The sequence below is a fragment of the Bubalus bubalis genome, chromosome 6, assembly GCF_019923935.1.
Source record: "Bubalus bubalis isolate 160015118507 breed Murrah chromosome 6, NDDB_SH_1, whole genome shotgun sequence".
NCBI classification, from domain to species: domain Eukaryota; kingdom Metazoa; phylum Chordata; class Mammalia; order Artiodactyla; family Bovidae; genus Bubalus; species Bubalus bubalis.
The window spans coordinates 57,730,506-57,749,324 of NC_059162.1; the positions used below are offsets into that span (position 1 = coordinate 57,730,506).

Below are 18,819 nucleotides of genomic sequence, written 5' to 3' on the forward strand. Positions count from 1 at the left end.
TAAAATTAAAATCTTTTATGAATTATTTTAAAACATAAGATGTTGACATTTTTTTTTTTGCATGTTTTTATGGGGCCTCTTTAATGTATTTCCCCAAATTCCTGGAGATGCATATACTTTATAACTGCTGTTAGGAATATTTTGGTGGACATCTGCTACTGTATTTGCAGTTTGTAATAAACATGAGTTATCAAATATCTACTAATCTCTTATGAAAGGAAAACTAAAATGATGTGTAATCTTGCTGGCTAATCTTCAAAAATCTTAATTTTTCCTCACTTATAGTTATAAATAAATAGTTCTTTATTTTTTTTTTTTTTTTTTTTTTTTTTTTTTTTTTTTACTGGGACACAAAGACCAGAGTCTTCATTTATTTATTTTTTGCTGAAGTAAAAGAATGATAACCCCTTCCCATCAGGTTTTTGATGTTGCTTTATGAAGACAGCATGCCAAGTGAACGTAGCAACTGATAAGACTGTTTCAACAAAGGGGTCATTATCTTCAGACGTTTAAAGTAAATGTTCCAGTTTGGCATAATTTTATTCAGGTACCCTTTCAAGAGAGCCTGTGTTTATATTTTGTATTTTACCTGAGTAGAAAAACATCTCGTTTCTCGTACTTAGGAAGTGGTTTTAGCACTTGGAAAGACCTCAGTCAAGGGTGTGATAAGCAGGGCTGGCACAGCTGGAGGTTCTGACAATACCTGCCCGGGGCAACCCACTGCGAGGAGAAACCATCCAGAAATCACACACATCCGTCAGTGGCTAGGGTTGAGCCGTTTGGGGATTTGCATCAATCTGCCCAAATGAATGACGAAAAACCAAAGAAATCACTCAGTCTAGTGTTTATACATCAAACGGTTTCTTATAAACCTTTGGTTGCAACTGTTTTTCACCTATTAAGACAAGTCTCAAAACTCCTGAAAGTTTAGCTAATTTAGAGTTTGTCACAATAGCCTTTTTTTAAGGTTTTTTTTTTTTTTGATGTGGACCATTCTTTAAAGTTTTTTTTTTTAATTAAAAATTTTTTTATTTTTGACTGTGCTGGGTCTTTGTTGCTGCACACGGGCTTTTTCTAGCTGCAGAGAGCAGAGGCTCCTCTTGTTGCAGAACACGGACATCGCACTGCGGTGGCTTCTCTTGCTGCAGAGCTCGCGCTCTGGGCCTGTGGGCTCCAGAAGTTGTGGTGGACAGGCTCAGTTGCTTCGCGGCATGTGGAATCTTCCTGGGCTAGGGATCAAACCCCCTGTCCCCTGCATTGGCAGGCGGATTCTTGACCACTGGACCACCAGGGAAGTCTCATCTTTTAAAGTCTTTATTGAATTTCTTGCAATGCTGCTTCTGTTGTTTATATTCTGATTTTCTGGCCCTGAGGCATGTGGGATCCTAGCTCCCTAACCAACGATTGAACCCACTGCCCCCGCATTGGAAGGTGAAGTCCCAAACACTAGACTACCATGGAAGTCCCACAATAGCATTTTCTTTCTGTGGTTCTCTTTTACTATTCTGCTTCCTTTGAGCCGTTTTCCGTGTCTCAGCCTTTGGGAGCAGCATCAGGCTTCTTTGGCACAAAGCTGCTGGGGACTTTGCATCCTCTTTTCCCTCTGCCTCTACTAAATCCCATGGATGGAGGAGTCTGGTGGGCTACAGTCCATGGGGTCGCAAAGAGTCGGACACGACTGAGCACAGCACAGCAGCACTATCTTTAGTAGTTCTGGGGTCCTCCTTCAGTAGCTCTGGGGTCAGCCTGCAGCCCCTCTATGTGGCCAAATTTCAGTCATCACGAGACAGTTCCATTTGAATATCTGAATGTGTATCATAGTGAATTTTCCAGTGAGACACTGTTAGACACACACACACTCTACTCTCTGACTGTTTCCTCTCTTGTTTCCTTGGCTGCTCCATACTCAGCCCTTGTGGGGTTCCATAGGGCTCTGCCCAAGGTTGGTTCTCTCTTCCCGAAACACCTCACTTTTTCCCAAGGATTTGAATTACCACGTGTCTATGTGTTAATGACTCAAATTTGCCAGATTTTTCTATTAAGTCTGTGAATCTAACTGCTTACTTGACATCTTGACCCAGAAAACTTTCAGACAATGTAACCATCATCACAAAAAATGGAACACATTCACATCTTTTGTTCCCATCCTGCACTTAGGTATGTGCTTTATCCAAGATGCACAGCCATCCTCCAAGATGCTGGCCAACATCCAGGACACCTGTTTTCTTCTCCCTCCTTTTCCCTGTCTCCCTCCAACAAGTTCTCAGCATTCTAGACACAAATCATAGGCGTTCATCTGAGACATCTTTGCAAAGGGAACAATTCAGTCTTCCCGTGGCTCCTAAGAAAATGTCCCGAGATGATATGGCTGACAAGGTCATCTGTGTCCCCACTTCTCTGCCTGCCTCCTCTGCATCCTTGTCCTCCCTGCTCACCACACTCCAACCACACTCACCTTGCCCAACCCTGTGTCAGATGCACATGAGATGCTCAGTCCAGCTCACTGGGTTAACTCTCACCTCACACCTACCTAACTCTTCTCTCCTCCGAGGTCACTTAGGGTCCTTCCTGTTTCTTTTTACTTGTGTGTGTGTTAAGTTGCTTCAGTCACGTCTGACTCTCTGTGAACCCATGGACTGCAGCCTGCCAGGCTCCTCTGTCCATGGGATTCTCCAAGCAAGAACACTGGAGTGGGTTGCTATGCCCTCCTCCAGGGGATCTTCCTGACACAGGTATCAAACCTGTATCCCTTGCATCTCCTGCATTGGCAGGAGGGTTCTTTACCATGAGTGTGGCCTGGGAAGTCCCTTTCTTTTTACTCGGTTCTTTTTATTGTATATATTTTTTGGCAATATATTTTTAAAATTAATTCTTTGTTACACGTTTGTTTAGCTGCATTGGGTCTTAGTTGTGTTGTGTGAGATATTTCACTGTGGTTCACAGACTGTCTTTGGTTTTGTGTACAGGGTAGTTGCCCCTTGGCATGTGGGATCTTTGTTCCTGGATCAGGGATTGAACCCATGTCCTCTGCATTGCAAGGCAGGTTCTTAACCACTGGACCCCCAGGGAAGTCCCTTAGCAATGTATTTTTAAATAAAAGTTATAGCTGTGCATGGTTTAAGAGCTGAATTGTTTTCATGGTTTTTAACTCCCAAATCCCAGTTCCCTGAACTTCCCCCTCCATTTTCTGCTCCCTAAGGCATCTACTTTCAGCAGTTTTAATTGATTCTTTTGGTAACATTCACTTCATCACTAAATAACATCAGTTCAGTTCAGTTCAGTCGCTCAGTCGTGTCTGACTCTTTGCGACCCCATTGACTGCAGCATGCCAGGCTTCCCTGTCCTCCACTATCTCCCAGAATTTTTTTTTTTTTTTTAATTTTATTTTATTTTTAAACTTTACATAACTGTATTAGATTTGCCAAATATCAAAATGAATCCGCCACAGGTATACATGTGTTCCCCATCCTGAACCCTCCTCCCTCCTCCCTCCCCATTCCATCCCTCTGGGTCGTCCCAGTGCACCAGCCCCAAGCATCCAGTATCGTGCATCGAACCTGGACTGGCATCTCATTTCATACATGATATTTAACATGTTTCAATGCCATTCTCCCAAATCTTCCCACCCTCTCCCTCTCCCACAGAGTCCATAAGACTGTTCTATACATCAGTGTCTCTTTTGCTGTCTCGTACACAGGGTTATTGTTACCATCTTTCTAAATTCCATATATATGCGTTAGTATACTGTATTGGTGTTTTTCTTTCTGGCTTACTTCACTCTGTATAATAGGCTCCAGTTTCATCCACCTCATTAGAACTGATTCAAATGTATTCTTTTTAATGGCTGAATAATACTCCATTGTGTATATGTACCACAGCTTTCTTATCCATTCATCTGCTGATGGACATCTAGGTTGCTTCCATGTCCTGGCTATTATAAACAGTGCTGCGATGAACATTGGGGTACTCGTGTCTCTTTCCCTTCTGGTTTTCTCAGTGTGTATGCCCAGCAGTGGGATTGCTGGATCATAAGGCATGTCTATTTCCAGTTTTTTAAGGAATCTCCACACTGTTCTCCATAGTGGCTGTACTAGTTTGCATTCCCACCAACAGTGGAAGAGGGTTCCCTTTTCTCCACACCCTCTCCAGCATTTATTACTTGTAGACTTTTGGATCGCAGCCATTCTGACTGGTGTGAAATGGTACCTCATAGTGGTTTTGATTTGCATTTCTCTGATAATGAGTGATGTTGAGCATCTTTTCATGTGTTTGTTAGCCATCTGTATGTCTTCTTTGGAGAAATGTCTATTTAGTTCTTTGGCCCATTTTTTGATTGGGTCGTTTATTTTTCTGGAGTTGAGCTGTAGGAGTTGCTTGTATAGTCTCGAGATTAGCTGTTTGTCAGTTGCTTCATTTGCTATTATCTTCTCCCATTCTGAAGGCTGTCTTTTCACCTTGCTAATAGTTTCCTTTGATGTGCAGAAGCTTTTAAGGTTAATTAGGTCCCATTTGTTTATTTTTGCTTTTATTTCCAATATTCTGGGAGGTGGGTCATAGAGGATCCTGCTGTGATGTATGTCAGAGAGTGTTTTGCCTATGTTCTCCTCTAGGAGTTTTATAGTTTCTGGTCTTACGTTTAGATCTTTAATCCATTTTGAGTTTATTTTTGTGTATGGTGTTAGAAAGTGTTCTAGTTTCATTCTTTTACAAGTGGTTGACCAGAGTTCCCAGCACCACTTGTTAAAGAGATTGTCTTTAATCCATTGTATATTCTTGCCTCCTTTGTCGAAGATAAGGTGTCCATATGTGCGTGGATTTATCTCTGGGCTTTCTATTTTGTTCCATTGATCTATATTTCTGTCTTTGTGCCAGTACCATACTGTCTTGATAACTGTGGCTTTGTAGTAGAGCCTGAAGTCAGGTAGGTTGATTCCTCCAGTTCCATTCTTCTTTCTCAAGATTGCTTTGGCTATTCGAGGTTTTTTGTTTTTCCATACAAATTGTGAAATTATTTGTTCTAGCTCTGTGAAGAATGCTGTTGGTAGCTTGATAGGGATTGCATTGAATCTATAGATTGCTTTGGGTAGTATACTCATTTTCACTATATTGATTCTTCCAATCCATGAACATGGTATATTTCTCCATCTGTTAGTGTCCTCTTTGATTTCTTTCACCAGTGTTTTATAGTTTTCTATATATTGGTCTTTAGATTCTTTAGGTAGATATATTCCTAAGTATTTTATTCTTTCCGTTGCAATGGTGAATGGAATTGTTTCCTTAATTTCTCTTTCTGTTTTCTCATTATTAGTGTATAGGAATGCAAGGGATTTCTGTGTGTTGATTTTATATCCTGCAACTTTACTATAGTCATTGATTAGTTCTAGTAATTTTCTGGTGGAGTCTTTAGGGTTTTCTATGTAGAGGATCATGTCATCTGCAAACAGTGAGAGCTTTACTTCTTCTTTTCCAATTTGGATTCCTTTTATTTCTTTTTCTGCTCTGATTGCTGTGGCCAAAACTTCCAAAACTATGTTGAATAGTAATGGTGAAAGTGGGCACCCTTGTCTTGTTCCTGACTTTAGAGGAAATGCTTTCAATTTTTCACCATTGAGGATAATGTTTGCTGTGGGTTTGTCATATATAGCTTTGATTATGTTGAGGTATGTTCCTTCTATTCCTGCTTTCTGGAGAGTTTTGATCATAAATGGATGTTGAATTTTGTCAAAGGCTTTCTCTGCATCTATTGAGATAATCATATGGTTTTTATTTTTCAGTTTGTTAATGTGGTGTATTACATTGATTGATTTGCGGATATTGAAGAATCCTTGCATCCCTGGGATAAAGCCCACTTGGTCATGGTGTATGATCTTTTTAATGTGTTGTTGGATTCTGATTGCTAGAATTTTGTTAAGGATTTTTGCATCTATGTTCATCAGTGATATTGGCCTGTAGTTTTCTTTTTTTGTGGGATCTTTGTCTGGTTTTGGTATTAGGGTGATGGTGGCCTCATAGAATGAGTTTGGAAGTTTACCATCCTCTGCAATTTTCTGGAAGAGTTTGAGCAGGATAGGTGTTAGCTCTTCTCTAAATTTTTGGTAGAATTCAGGTGTGAAGCCGTCTGGACCTGGGCTTTTGTTTGCTGGAAGATTTTTGATTACAGTTTCAATTTCCGTGCTTGTGATGGGTCTGTTAAGATTTTCTATTTCTTCCTGATCGAGTTTTGGAAAGTTGTACTTTTCTAAGAATTTGTCCATTTCTTCCTCGTTGTCCATTTTATTGGCATATAATTGTTGATAGTAGTCTCTTATGATCCTTTGTATTTCTGTGTTGTCTGTTGTGATCTCTCCATTTTCATTTGTAATTTTATTGATTTGATTTTTCTCCCTTTGTTTCTTGATGAGTCTGGCTAATGGTTTGTCAATTTTATTTATCCTTTCAAAGAACCAGCTTTTGGTTTTGTTGATTTTTGCTATGGTCTCTTTTGTTTCTTTTGCATTTATTTCTGCTCTAATTTTTAAGATTTCTTTCCTTCTACTAACCCTGGGGTTCTTCATTTCTTCCTTTTCTAGTTGCTTTAGGTGTAGAGTTAGGTTATTTATTTGACTTTTTTCTTGTTTCTTGAGGTGTGCCTGTATTGCTATGAACTTTCCCCTTAGGACTGCTTTTACCGTGTCCCACAGGTTTTGGGTTGTTGTGTTTCATTTTCATTCGTTTCTATGCAAATTTTGATTTCTTTTTTGATTTCTTCTGTGATTTGTTGGTTATTCAGCAGTGTGTTGTTCAGCCTCCATATGTTGGATTTTTTAATAGTTTTTCTCCTGTAATTGAGATCTAATCTTACTGCATTGTGGTCAGAAAAGATGCTTGGAATGATTTCTATTTTTTTGAATTTACCAAGGCTAGCTTTATGGCCCAGGATGTGATCTATCCTGGAGAAGGTTCCATGTGCACTTGAGAAGAAGGTGAAATTCATTGTTTTGGGATGAAATGTCCTATAGATATCAATTAGGTCTAACTGGTCTATTGTATCATTTAAAGTTTGTGTTTCCTTGTTAATTTTCTGTTTAGTTGATCTATCCATAGGTGTGAGTGGGGTATTAAAGTCTCCCACTATTATTGTGTTATTGTTAATTTCTTCTTTCATACTTGTTAGCATTTGTCTTACATACTGCGGTGCTCCCGTGTTGGGTGCATATATATTTATAATTGTTATATCTTCTTCTTGGATTGATCCTTTGATCATTATGTAGTGACCATCTTTGTTTCTTTTCACAGTCTTTGTTTTAAAGTCTATTTTATCTGATATGAGTATTGCTACTCCTGCTTTCTTTTGGTCCCTATTTGCATGGAAAATCTTTTTCCAGCCCTTCACTTTCAGTCTGTATGTGTCCCCTGTTTTGAGGTGGGTCTCTTGTAGACAACATATGCAGGGGTCTTGTTTTTGTATCCATTCAGCCAGTCTTTGTCTTTTGGTTGGGGCATTCAACCCATTTACGTTTAAGGTAATTACTGATAAGTATGACCCCGTTGCCATTTACTTTATTGTTTTGGGTTCGAATTTATACACAATTTTTGTGTTTCCTGTCTAGAGAATATCCTTTAGTATTTGTTGGAGAGCTGGTTTGGTGGTGCAGAATTCTCTCAGCTTTTGCTTGTCTGAAAAGCTTTTGATTTCTCCTTCATACTTGAATGAGATCCTTGCTGGGTACAATAATCTGGGCTGTAGGTTATTTTCTTTCATCATTTTAAGTATGTCTTGCCATTCCCTCCTGGCTTGAAGAGTTTCTATTGAAAGATCAGCTGTTATCCTTATGGGAATTCCCTTGTGTGTTATTTGTTGTTTTTCCCTTGCTGCTTTTAATATTTGTTCTTTGTGTTTGATCTTTGTTAATTTGATTACTATGTGTCTTGGGGTGTTTCGCCTTGGGTTTATCCTGTTTGGGACTCTCTGGGTTTCTTGGACTTGGGTGATTATTTCCTTCCCCATTTTAGGGAAGTTTTCAACTATTATCTCCTCAAGTATTTTCTCATGGTCTTTCTTTTTGTCTTCTTCTTCTGGGATCCCTATGATTCGAACGTTGTAGCGTTTAATATTGTCCTGGAGGTCTCTGAGATTGTCCTCATTTCTTTTAATTCGTTTTTCTTTTATCCTCTCTGATTCATTTATTTCTACCATTCTATCTTCTAATTCACTAATCCTATCTTCTGCCTCTGTTATTCTACTATTTGTTGCCTCCAGAGTGTTTTTAATTTCACTTATTGCATTATTCATTATATATTGACTCTTTTTTATTTCTTCTAAGTCCTTGTTAAACCTTTCTTGCATCTTCTCAATCCTTGCCTCCAGGCTATTTATCTGTGATTCCATTTTAATTTCAAGATTTTGGATCAATTTCACTATCATTATTCGGAATTCTTTATCAGGTAGATTCCCTATCTCTTCCTCTTTTGTTTGGTTTGGTGGGCATTTATCCTGTTCCTTTATCTGCTGGCTATTCCTCTGTCTCTTCATCTTGTTTAAATTGCTGAGTTTGGGGTGTCCTTTCTGTATTCTGGCAGTTTGTGGAGTTCTCTTTCTTGTGGCGTTTCCTCGCTGTGTGTGGGTTTGTACAGGGGGCTTGTCAAGGTTTCCTGGTTAGGGAAGCTTGTGTTGATGTTCTGGTGGATGGAACTGTATTTCTTCTCTCTGGGGTGTAATGAAATGTCCAGTAATGAGTTATGAGATGTCTATGGTTTTGGGGTGACTTTGGGCAGCCTGTATCTTGAAGCTCAGGGCTGTGTTCCTTTGTTGCTGGAGAATTTGCTTGTTATGTCTTTCCCTGGAACTTGTTGGCCCTTGTGTGGTGCTTGGTTTCAGTGTCGGTATGGAGGCGTTTGATGAGCTCCTGTCAATTAATGTTCCTTGGAGTCAGGAGTTCCCTGGAGTCAGGGTTTGGACTTAAGCCTCCTACTTCCAGTTATCGGTCTTAATTTTACAGTAGTTTCAAAACTTCTCCTTCTATACAGCACCACTGATAAAACATCTACGTTAAAGATGAAAAGTTTCTCTACTGTGAGGGTCACTCAGAGAGGTTCACAGTGTTACATGGAGAAGAGAAGTGGGAGGAGGGAGTTAGAGGTGACCCAAATGAGATGAGGTGGAATCAATAGTGGAGAGAGTGGGCTATCCAGTAGTCACTTCCTTATGTGCACTCCACAACTGGACCACTCAGAGATGTTCACGGAGTTATACAGGGAAGAGAAGAAGGAGGCAGGAGACAGAGGTGGCCAGAAGGATAAAAGGGGGAAATGAAAACGAGGGAGACAGATCCAGCCAGTAATCAGTTCCTTAAGTGTTCTCCACCGTCTGGAACACACAGAAATTCACAGAGTTGGGTAGAGTAGAGAGGGGTTAGGGAGGAGATACAGGTGACCTGGTGGAGAAAATGGAGAGTCCAAAGGGAGAGAGAGCAGTCAAGCCAGTAATCTCGTACACTAGTGAAAAATGGGTCCTGAAGATTGGGTTCTTAAAGGTACAAAATTGGTAACAAATACATAAAAACAAAAATTAGAAATCTAGAGTAGAGTTTGGAATTTCAAAAATGCGATGTTAATGAAAAGAAGAAGGAAAAGAAAGAGAGAAAAAAACGAACAAAGAAAAACAAACAAGGTCGTGAAAGTAATAAAGAAACTACAGGTACAAAATTGATAACTAATACCAAAAAGCAAAAATTAAAAATCTAGAGTAGAGTTTGGAATTTCAAAAATACAACGTTAAAAAAAAAAAAAAAAAGAAGAAGAAGAAGAAAAATAAAGACAGAAAACAAACAAACCAACAAAAACAATGTCGCAAAAATTATAAAGAAAATACAGGTACAAAATTGATATCAAATACCAAAAAGCATAAATTAAAAATCTTGAGTAGAGTTTGGAATTGCAGATATATGATGTTATATAAAAGAAGAAGAGAAAGAAACAGAGGAAAAAAAAAGTCACAGAAATTATGAAAAAAACTATAGGTACAAAATTGATAGCATATATCAAAAGGCTAAAATTAAAAATCTAGAGTACAGTTTGGAATTTCAAAAATACAATGTTAAAGAAAAGAAGAAAAAGAAAAAAGAAAAAAAAAAAAACAAAACCACGGTCAAAAAATTATAAAATATATATATGAAGTTTGCTGAGGAAGAAAAAAAAAAAAAATAGGGTCTTTTTTTTTTTTTTTTTTTGCAAAGTAATAGTTATAAAAGTGAAAATTAAAGGACAATAGAGGACTTAAAAATTTTTTTTTTCTTTTTTAATTAAAAAAAATAAAGAAAGAAAGATTGATCGTAAAAATAGTAAAAATATATCTAGGTCTTTCTCTGGTTTTGTTGTGAGTATTGTGGGTTCAGTTCATTTTTGGCAGTTCCTTAGTCCGACTTATATTTCTCAAGATCTATAGGCCCCTTCCTATGTAATCCGTAGTAACCACAGGGTTTTAATCTATGGCCTGTAGCTTCCAAGGCGTTTCCCTCTGTTACAGCTTCTTCTGTTTGCTGGTCTCTTCAGTGTCTGGTTCCCGCCCTGACTCAAAGGGGATGGTTGAGGACACTATTTTTTTTTTTTTTTTTTTAAATTTAGGCTCACTTGTTCAGCCGCGCTGTGGGGAGGGAGGGAGGGATGCTGCAAACAGATAACACCGGCGTGCTCTCGCAGTGCCTCAGCCACACTGGGTCTGCCCCCGCTCACGGCGTGTGTAGCCTCCGTGCCCACACTGCTCGGGCTCTAGGTTGTTCCGCCGGGAACAATCAGAGGCCGGCCCTGGGCTGAGCTCCCAGGTCCAAGCTGCTCAGGTTCAGGCACTCGGGTAGTCCTCAGAGGAGCAGACTCGGTTGGGCCTGCATTTTGTGCTCTTCCCAGATCCGAGCAGCTCAGGTGATGTGTTTGGCGGGCGCCAATGCTGCGACTTATCGCCTCCCCACCACTCGGTTATCTGGGTGTAAAACCGGCGCACCTTCTCAGGCAGATGTTGACCGTCCAGACCCCCAAGAAGTTTTAGTTAGCAAAGAAGCCTGCTTACAGTTTTATAGATAGTGTCTCTCTGGGGCTGCGATTGCCCCCTTCCAGCTCTGGCTGCCTGTCACCGGAGGGGGAAGGTCTGCAGCCGGCTATCTCTGCTCAGTCCTTTGTTCCGTGCGCGGGCCTGGCGGTGTCTTAGGTTAGGGCTGGCTTTTCGCGTGGTAGATATCCCACAGTCTGGTTTGCTAGCCCAAATTATTTCGCTCAGATAGCGCTCAGGACATTCGGGTGGATTCTTACTCTAAGGGACACAGCCTGCGCCGCGCTTCCCTGCCCAGCCCCCGCTTGCTAATGCCGTGTGCAGGCGTCTGCGCTGCTTCTCCGCTGGGGAAGTTACCGTAGGGCTCACAATCCACGATTTTTAATTGTTTATTTTTTTTCCCCTCCCTTTTATGTTGCCCTCTGTGCTTCCAAAGCTCGGCACAGATTCGGCAGTGAGAGGGTTTCCTGGTGTTTGGAAACTTCTCTCTTTTTAAGACTCCCTTCCCGGGACGGAACTCCGTCCCTCCCTCTTTTGTCTCTTTTTTTGTCTTTTATATTTTTTCCTACCTCCTTTCGAAGAGTTGGGCTGCTTTTCTGGGTGCCTGATGTCCTCTGCCGGCATTCAGAAGTTGTTTTGTGGAATTTACTCGACGTTTAAATGCTCTTTTGATGAATTTGTGGGGGAGAAAGTGTTCTCCCCGTCCTACTCCTCCGCCATCTTGGCTCCTCCCTCTAAATAGTTCTTTAATGTACAGTGATACAACTGGGAAATTTATCACCCAAAGATAACAAAGATCACATGACTATTTAAGCTGTTCTGTATCTTTGAGAAAATTTATTATTTTTTACAAATTGTATATAATTTTGTTGGACTCTAGGGGTACATGTTGCACCTGATCCGATTTGGGTGGGGCAAATTCATTCATTCAGAAATTATAGAAAAGTTTGAAGAGAGATATAATAGATAATATAATAGGTATAATAGATATTCTAAGCAGACATACAATCGGTCTTCCAAGAGTTTATAATTGGGTAAGGGAGATAGGCAATATACTATCAATAATATTACAATGAAAACTATAAAAATAATAATTATAAAATATATGTAAAACCTATATTTTAATAAAAATTATTAAGAAAGTCTAGAAATTACAGGGAGGCCTGGCATGCTGCGATTCATGGGGTCGCAAGGAGTCGGACATGACTGAGCGACTGAACTGAACTGAACTGATAAATTATTTAGATTAAGAATTACTGTGGAGGACCCAGACAAAATAGAATAGAGAGAAATATGTAAGAGAGAGAAAAATATACAGTGACCAGCAATTTTAAGAATTTCAGTTGTCTTGTCCAGAAGTTTTCAGGGTACTGGGTACTTTATGTGTAGCACACACTTAAGGAATTAGGCATAGGGAGGGCTCTTATGTAACTTGCAAATTATTGGAAGACTAAAGAGAAAACATCCTGAAAAATTATAGTTTAAATGGGTGTGTGAACTTAATGTATAAAATGGTTTCCAAACTTAAAATTTCTTTTTGTAAGTATGTCTCCAGTTAATCTTGATCAAAGAAGTCTTAAAATTTTAAATTCTAAATTAAAGAAGTAAATGACCATCTGGGAATCTTTGAACATGTACATTCATTGGAGTAACAAATAAGTTTCCTAACTGAAAGAATGAAAGAACATTTATTAAATTTTGGGCATAGGGATATTGGAGGGGGTGTGTTTCAGATGATAAAGAATAACATTTTACTCTCCCTTTCCATACCTCTCATTACCTAGACATTAGTTATTGATAGAGCATGTTTATTTTAGGGATTACTATTGATACCTACAAAGAAGATTTTCTCATACTCAAACATTTATATGAACACATGAATGCCTAAGAGTAAGATTCTTTCTCTCTTTCTCTCTCTTTTTAATTTTCAGGCATAGATATTCTTCATCAACTAGGCCTTGGAGGCAAAGATGTAAGACACTCTTCATCAGTGACCGCTGTACCACCATCATCTACACCATTAACTCAGGGGGTCCATGTAACAGAATCGGGTGTCATTTTAACAAACGATTCCTATATTGAAACACCTCTTGTGAAAATTTTACCAGTCAACTTAGAACAGCCATTTACAATATTAATTGGGTTGCAGTCATATAGAGTAAACAATGCATTTCTCTTCAGCATTAGAAGTAAAAATAGACTGCAATTAGGAGTACAGTTATTACCTAAAAAATTAGTGGTATACCTTGGAGGAAAGCAGTCTGTCTTTTTCAACTACAGCGTTCACGATGAGCGATGGCATTCATTTGCCATTGCTGTTACCAATCAAGATGTCTCAATGTTTGTTGAATGTGGAAAGAAATATTTTAGCAGAGAGACTCTTTCGGAAGTTCAGACCTTTGATTCTAACAGTGTGTTTACCTTGGGAAGTATGAATAATAATTCTGTCCATTTTGAAGGAGTAGTATGTCAGTTGGATATTATTCCTTCTGCAGAAGCATCTGCAAGCTATTGCAGATATGTGAAACAGCAATGTCGCCCTGAGACAAGCCTTCCTCATACAACTATTGTATCAACTAAGATACCTGAAAACTCTCTCCTGCCCAAAAGATTGGGTGAAAAAGTACTGTCACAGGACACACTTACTGAAAACAAAAGTGTTCTAGATTTCACAAATAATGATTCTGTGACAGTGAATAAACAACAAGAACACCAGATATCAAGATCTCAGTTAACTTCTCTTCATTCACGGAATGTCTCTGCTATGGATCTTGTGAACCATGTGATTCAGACCAAAGAATTGATCACTGAGCAACTTATTCAGGCAAATTTAAGCCTGCCAATGTCCCATCGTAGCCTCAATGAGCCAAGGAAAAAAAACAAGGATAAATTCATTTCTCTTCTAAATGTGTCGGACAATATCACACAGCATAATGATAAAATAACTGGTCTGTCACCACTTAAGAAGATATCATCTAGTCTTCCACATATAAAACAAGATGCAATTAAGAATCTCAAGAAGGCTATCACAGCAAATCTGCACACTAATGAACTTATAGAACTGCAGCAGATTTTAAACACAACCTTATACAGAGTGACAGATGAGCCATCTGTGGATAATCACCTTGATCTAAGGAAGGAAGGTGAATTTGATCCTGATGCTACTTATCCCATCGAAAATAGCTATGAAACTGAGCTTTATGATTATTATTATTATTATGAGGATCTTAATACAGTGCTCGAAATGGAGAATCTAAGAGGGCCAAAAGGGGACACTGGACCTCCTGTAAGTTATTATTTTTAAAATATGTCTTAATGCACTAATTTACCATTCATTTCAAAAAGAATTCTCTGGGCTGAACAATATAGAACAGATCTGTCTTAGGTATGTAGCCTGGCTTACTGTGAATGCATTCATGGTTGCCATAATATATCCAACCAGAACGCTACTCTGGCTCAAATGTTGTACTTTTTAAAAACTATTGGCTGGCTCAGAAGGTTACTTAGTTCTGGTAAAGTGGTGAGTAAGCTATGTTTTTCTTGTTGAATCGAAATTCAATCAGGAATTGAGTTGCTAAATACAGATCAGCATTCTATTTTATTAAAAACCTGTAGACTTAATGCATAGTCATGTTAAGAGAGACTATTATAGTAGACTAAATAAAAATATTTTGATTACATTATTGAGTGTATTTTCAGCAAAGTAATATATGAATTAAAAGAATATTACCTTTTAGATAGAAATAATTTTATAGTGAGTCATTGGGGAAAAGCAAACCCTTATAGAAATTAAAATATTTCACTTAGGATTATAAAGAGTAACATATTTCATTATATCTTCCATGATATGGCCAATTTACATTTATAAGTTAATAGAAGTTCCATCTACCTCATGCAAAAATAGCCACTCAGCAGTCCATCAGTCCATTCAGTAGGAAAAAAGCCAAGTCACTTCCTTAATAATTCATTAACAAAGCTATGAGATAATAGATTGATTATTTTAGCTCTGAAATTCTTTTGTCACGTAGGTGCAATTACTGATGGATGATTTTTTAATCATTTAAGACTCATTTAAAGCTATTTAAAATCACATTAGAGACATGTTTTTACCATTCATATTTTGAATACCTTTAAATAATCAACTTATATATCTTTAGAAATCTTTTTTTTTAATTTCAAGCAGAATAAAATATATCTTAAGATATTTCTTGATTTGATGGAAGTAAAATTTGAGACATTTGTTTAGTTCCAGAAACCATAGAACAAGAGATGATGCCACTTGCTTAGCTTGTGTTTCTTTCATGGTTATTACTCAAAGTAACTTGATAGGTATTGAGCAATGCTTAGAGTGAATGTTTAAAGGATTTAATAAAATCAGAAGAATGTATTATAGAGAAATAACTTTTCAGCTAGTAGTAAAATTGAGCCACTAGGCAGGTCATATTAAACAGTAAAGGAAGCTGTTTAGTTTTTTCAAAAAATGTCAGAGATGAGTATTAATCTCTGCTCTAAATCCAGAAACAGTTATTTTGGCAATGGTTGGTAGGTGAAGCAATAATAGTCCACGGATACTTCCTTAGTCTCTCCTATGGGCAAAGCAGAAACATAAATTGTGTAAAACAGAGTCACTGCTCAGAAGGAGCTTACGTTGTGGTAATAGTGATACAGAAGTACATCTGTAACCTTGTCTCATGGTCAAGTAAGATACATGACCCTGAGAGATGCAAACTAAACATGTGGAGTACACATTTTCAAAGGTAAGAAAAAAATTTTTGAGGAGAACTCTTTGAAAGATCGCTTAAGGCTGAGCTGTTCAGGGTAGGTTCTTGTAGGCAAACTTAGAACCTAGACCTCAAATAATGGATATGATTTTGATAGGTGAAAGAAACTGTTGTATCTTTTATGTAGGAAAAACAGCAAAATAGCTATAATTTATTGAGATTTTTTACCTGTGGCAGGAACTCTGCTATGCCCTTTATGTTTGTTATTGTAGAAAAACTTGGTAAGTTTGGTATTATTACCCTCATTTTTCAGGTGAAGAAACTGAAGCCCAGAGTAATTGTTTGCTTGCTCATAACCACATGCCAATAAATGATAGACCCAGGATTTTGACCCTAGAGGTAGGTTTTCTGCCTCTAAAGGTCAAACTCTTTCACAATATGAAGCTGAATAATGGTAGATAAATGTAAGGCCAAGGTAGACCTATACAGGTTGTAGAGGTCTCAATTTTCAAATAATAGTTCTGACTTTTATCTTGTTCTCAGTGGGGAATTTTGTAGGTTTCTAAGCAGAGGTATGATTAGGGAAGTCAGTCTGTGGCAGTGCCCAGAACAGACAGGAAATTCCTGTTATCTGGATGTTACAAAGCTAGGACATTATCTAGGATAACAGCAGTGAAAATGCAAAGGAAAAGTCGCATTCAAGGGAGATCTTGAAGGAAGGTTTGGTAGAACTAGGAAATTAACTGGACTTAGGGACCAAATGAAAAGAAAGAGGATCAAGGTGGCTCTAAGGTTTTAAGCCTGTGGGTTGAGAGACTGGTGATACCAATATAAAAACCAATAATTAAGACAGGAAGTTGATTTTAGGAGAAGAAACCAAGTTAAAACATTTAAGGTGCTGTTGGCAAATCAGTAAGCTGTTGAAAGATTTGAAGAAGGTGAAGTGAAAAGAGAAGTCAAAGTAGGGGGGGTATAGATTATGGGAGTTTTCCCATCAGTATTAGAGAGTCAAGAAATTTGCAAGGAAAGGACTTGGCATAGAGTCAAGAGCCAAATTGTAAGGCATGTTTGCTTTGTGGTTATAGAAGGAAAAAAAAAAAAAAGAGAGAGAAATGTGACAGGATAGACAGATGGGACAGAACAATATAGTTAGTGTTAGTCACTCTGTTGTGTCTGACTCTTTGTAACCCCATGGTAGCCTGCCAGGCTTCTCTGTCCATGAAATTCTCCAGGCAAGAATACTGGCGTGAGGAGCCATTCTTTTGTCCAGGGGATCTTCCCGACCCAGGGTTGGGATCAAACCCAGGTCTCCTGCATTGCAGGCAGATTCTTTACTGTCTGAGCCATCAGGGAAGCCCATAATATAGTATCATAAAAGCCAAAGATGAGAGTTTTGAGAAGATATTGATCAGCAGTGCTGAAAGCTCAAGACTGAGAAAAAGTAGAGGAAATCCTTTGGATCTTCTGGTGGGAAAGTTGTTATTGAACTTTGATAATGATTTCAGCATAGTGTAGAAGTCTAAAGGCAAATTTCAGAAAGTGTATGAGAGAGTAAATGGTGATGAAATGATGAACTTTATAGAGATTTTGCACTGCTTCTTGAAGTGGATTAAGCCTGAGGACAGCCTGATCTTTCCTACTTGTTGGTGCCTGTTTTTCATCTACACACCCTTGATGTTCTTTTGATATCTTTGAAGTTCATTTCAATAAAGCTATTAGGTTTTGTGTCAGTTTTTTCTGGTACTCTTTTGATCTGAAGTTTTTTGTTTTTGTTTTACTTTCTTTTTTTTTCTTTTTTAATTTAATTTTATTTTTAAACTTTACAATATTGTATTAGTTTTGCCAAACATCGAAATGAATCTGCCACAGGTATACCCGTGCTCCCCACCCTGAACCGTCCTCCCTCCTCCCTCCCCATACCCTCCCTCTGGGTCGTCCCAGTGCACCAGCCCCAAGCATCCAGTATCATGCATCGAACCTGGACTGACGACTCGTTTCATACTCTAAAGAAAAATCTCTCCTTAATTCTCAGGTATTTTTCTTATCCATTTTTCTATATTCTTCAGGCACACCAGTGTACACATGTTAAAAGTCCTTTGTGATGATAGTATTTATTATCTTCTCTACAATGATGTCCATGTGTTTGCTTTTTTCCATTTTGTTTTATGTAAATTCAGTTAAACTACATCCATATTCCTTAACTGATTTTTTCAATTGTGGTCAGGTATTATTGCTTCTGATGTGGATTTAGTCTATAATTCTTTCTTTTTTTGCTCTTTCAATCTTTAAGCTCTTTTGGCTCACATTTCATTACCTTGGTTGTTATTTTTGTCTTTTATGACTCTTCTTTGAGCTTTTTGTAGAGAAACAGCATCTTGAAATTCTTTGGATTTATAATGAACTATATGAACTTCTTTCTCTGCATGAAGCAATCCTTTTCTGGTAAAAAAATTTTCATTTACTTTTAATTTATGTTTCTGTCCTCACACTTCCCCCCTCCCCTCAAAATGTATAGGTCCCTTGCTGGTTTCTTTCTGGTTATCGCTCATTTTTAAAATAGAAACGCCACTATTTGGGCCACTATGTGCTTTAGCATGGTATGCTGCTGCTGCCAAGTCACTTCAGTCGTGTCTGACTCTGTGCAACCCCATAGACGGCAGCCTACCAGGCTTCTCCGTCCATGGGATTCTCCAGGCAAGAACACTGGAGTGGGTTGCCATTTCCTTCTCCAATGCATGAAAGTGGAAAGTGAAAGTGAAGTCACTCAGTCGTGTCTGACTCTTAGCGACCCCATGGACTGCAGCCTACCAGGCTCCTCCATCCATGGGATTTTCCTGGCAACAGTACTGGAGTGGGGTGCCATTGCCTTCTCCTAGCATGGTATAGGGAGAGGCAAAAGGGAGTTAGGTGGAGTAGTACACAGCATCAAATTCAAGTTGCTGCCTTCAATGCCATCTTTCGATATGTATTGTGTCCTCTACCTAGAAATGTATCTCCTCTCGTTTTCATGTACATGAAGCCCTCTGTATCAGTCTAAGAAGTGATATGATGATTCATGCTCTTGTCTTTTACCTCCTT

General features: G+C 38.5%; 1 protein-coding gene across 6 annotated transcripts in view; it reads left to right on the forward strand.

The window, feature by feature from the left end:
• The window catches only part of COL24A1 (collagen type XXIV alpha 1 chain), a 397,241-nt gene that overhangs the window by 36,123 nt on the left and 342,299 nt on the right, over nt 1-18,819 (forward strand). For all 6 annotated transcript variants that reach the window (XM_044944759.2, XM_044944764.2, XM_044944763.2 and 3 more), the window contains exon 4: nt 12,952-14,306. In XM_044944759.2, the coding sequence (XP_044800694.1) occupies nt 12,952-14,306 (1,355 nt within the window). The remainder of the gene's footprint in view (nt 1-12,951; nt 14,307-18,819) is intronic.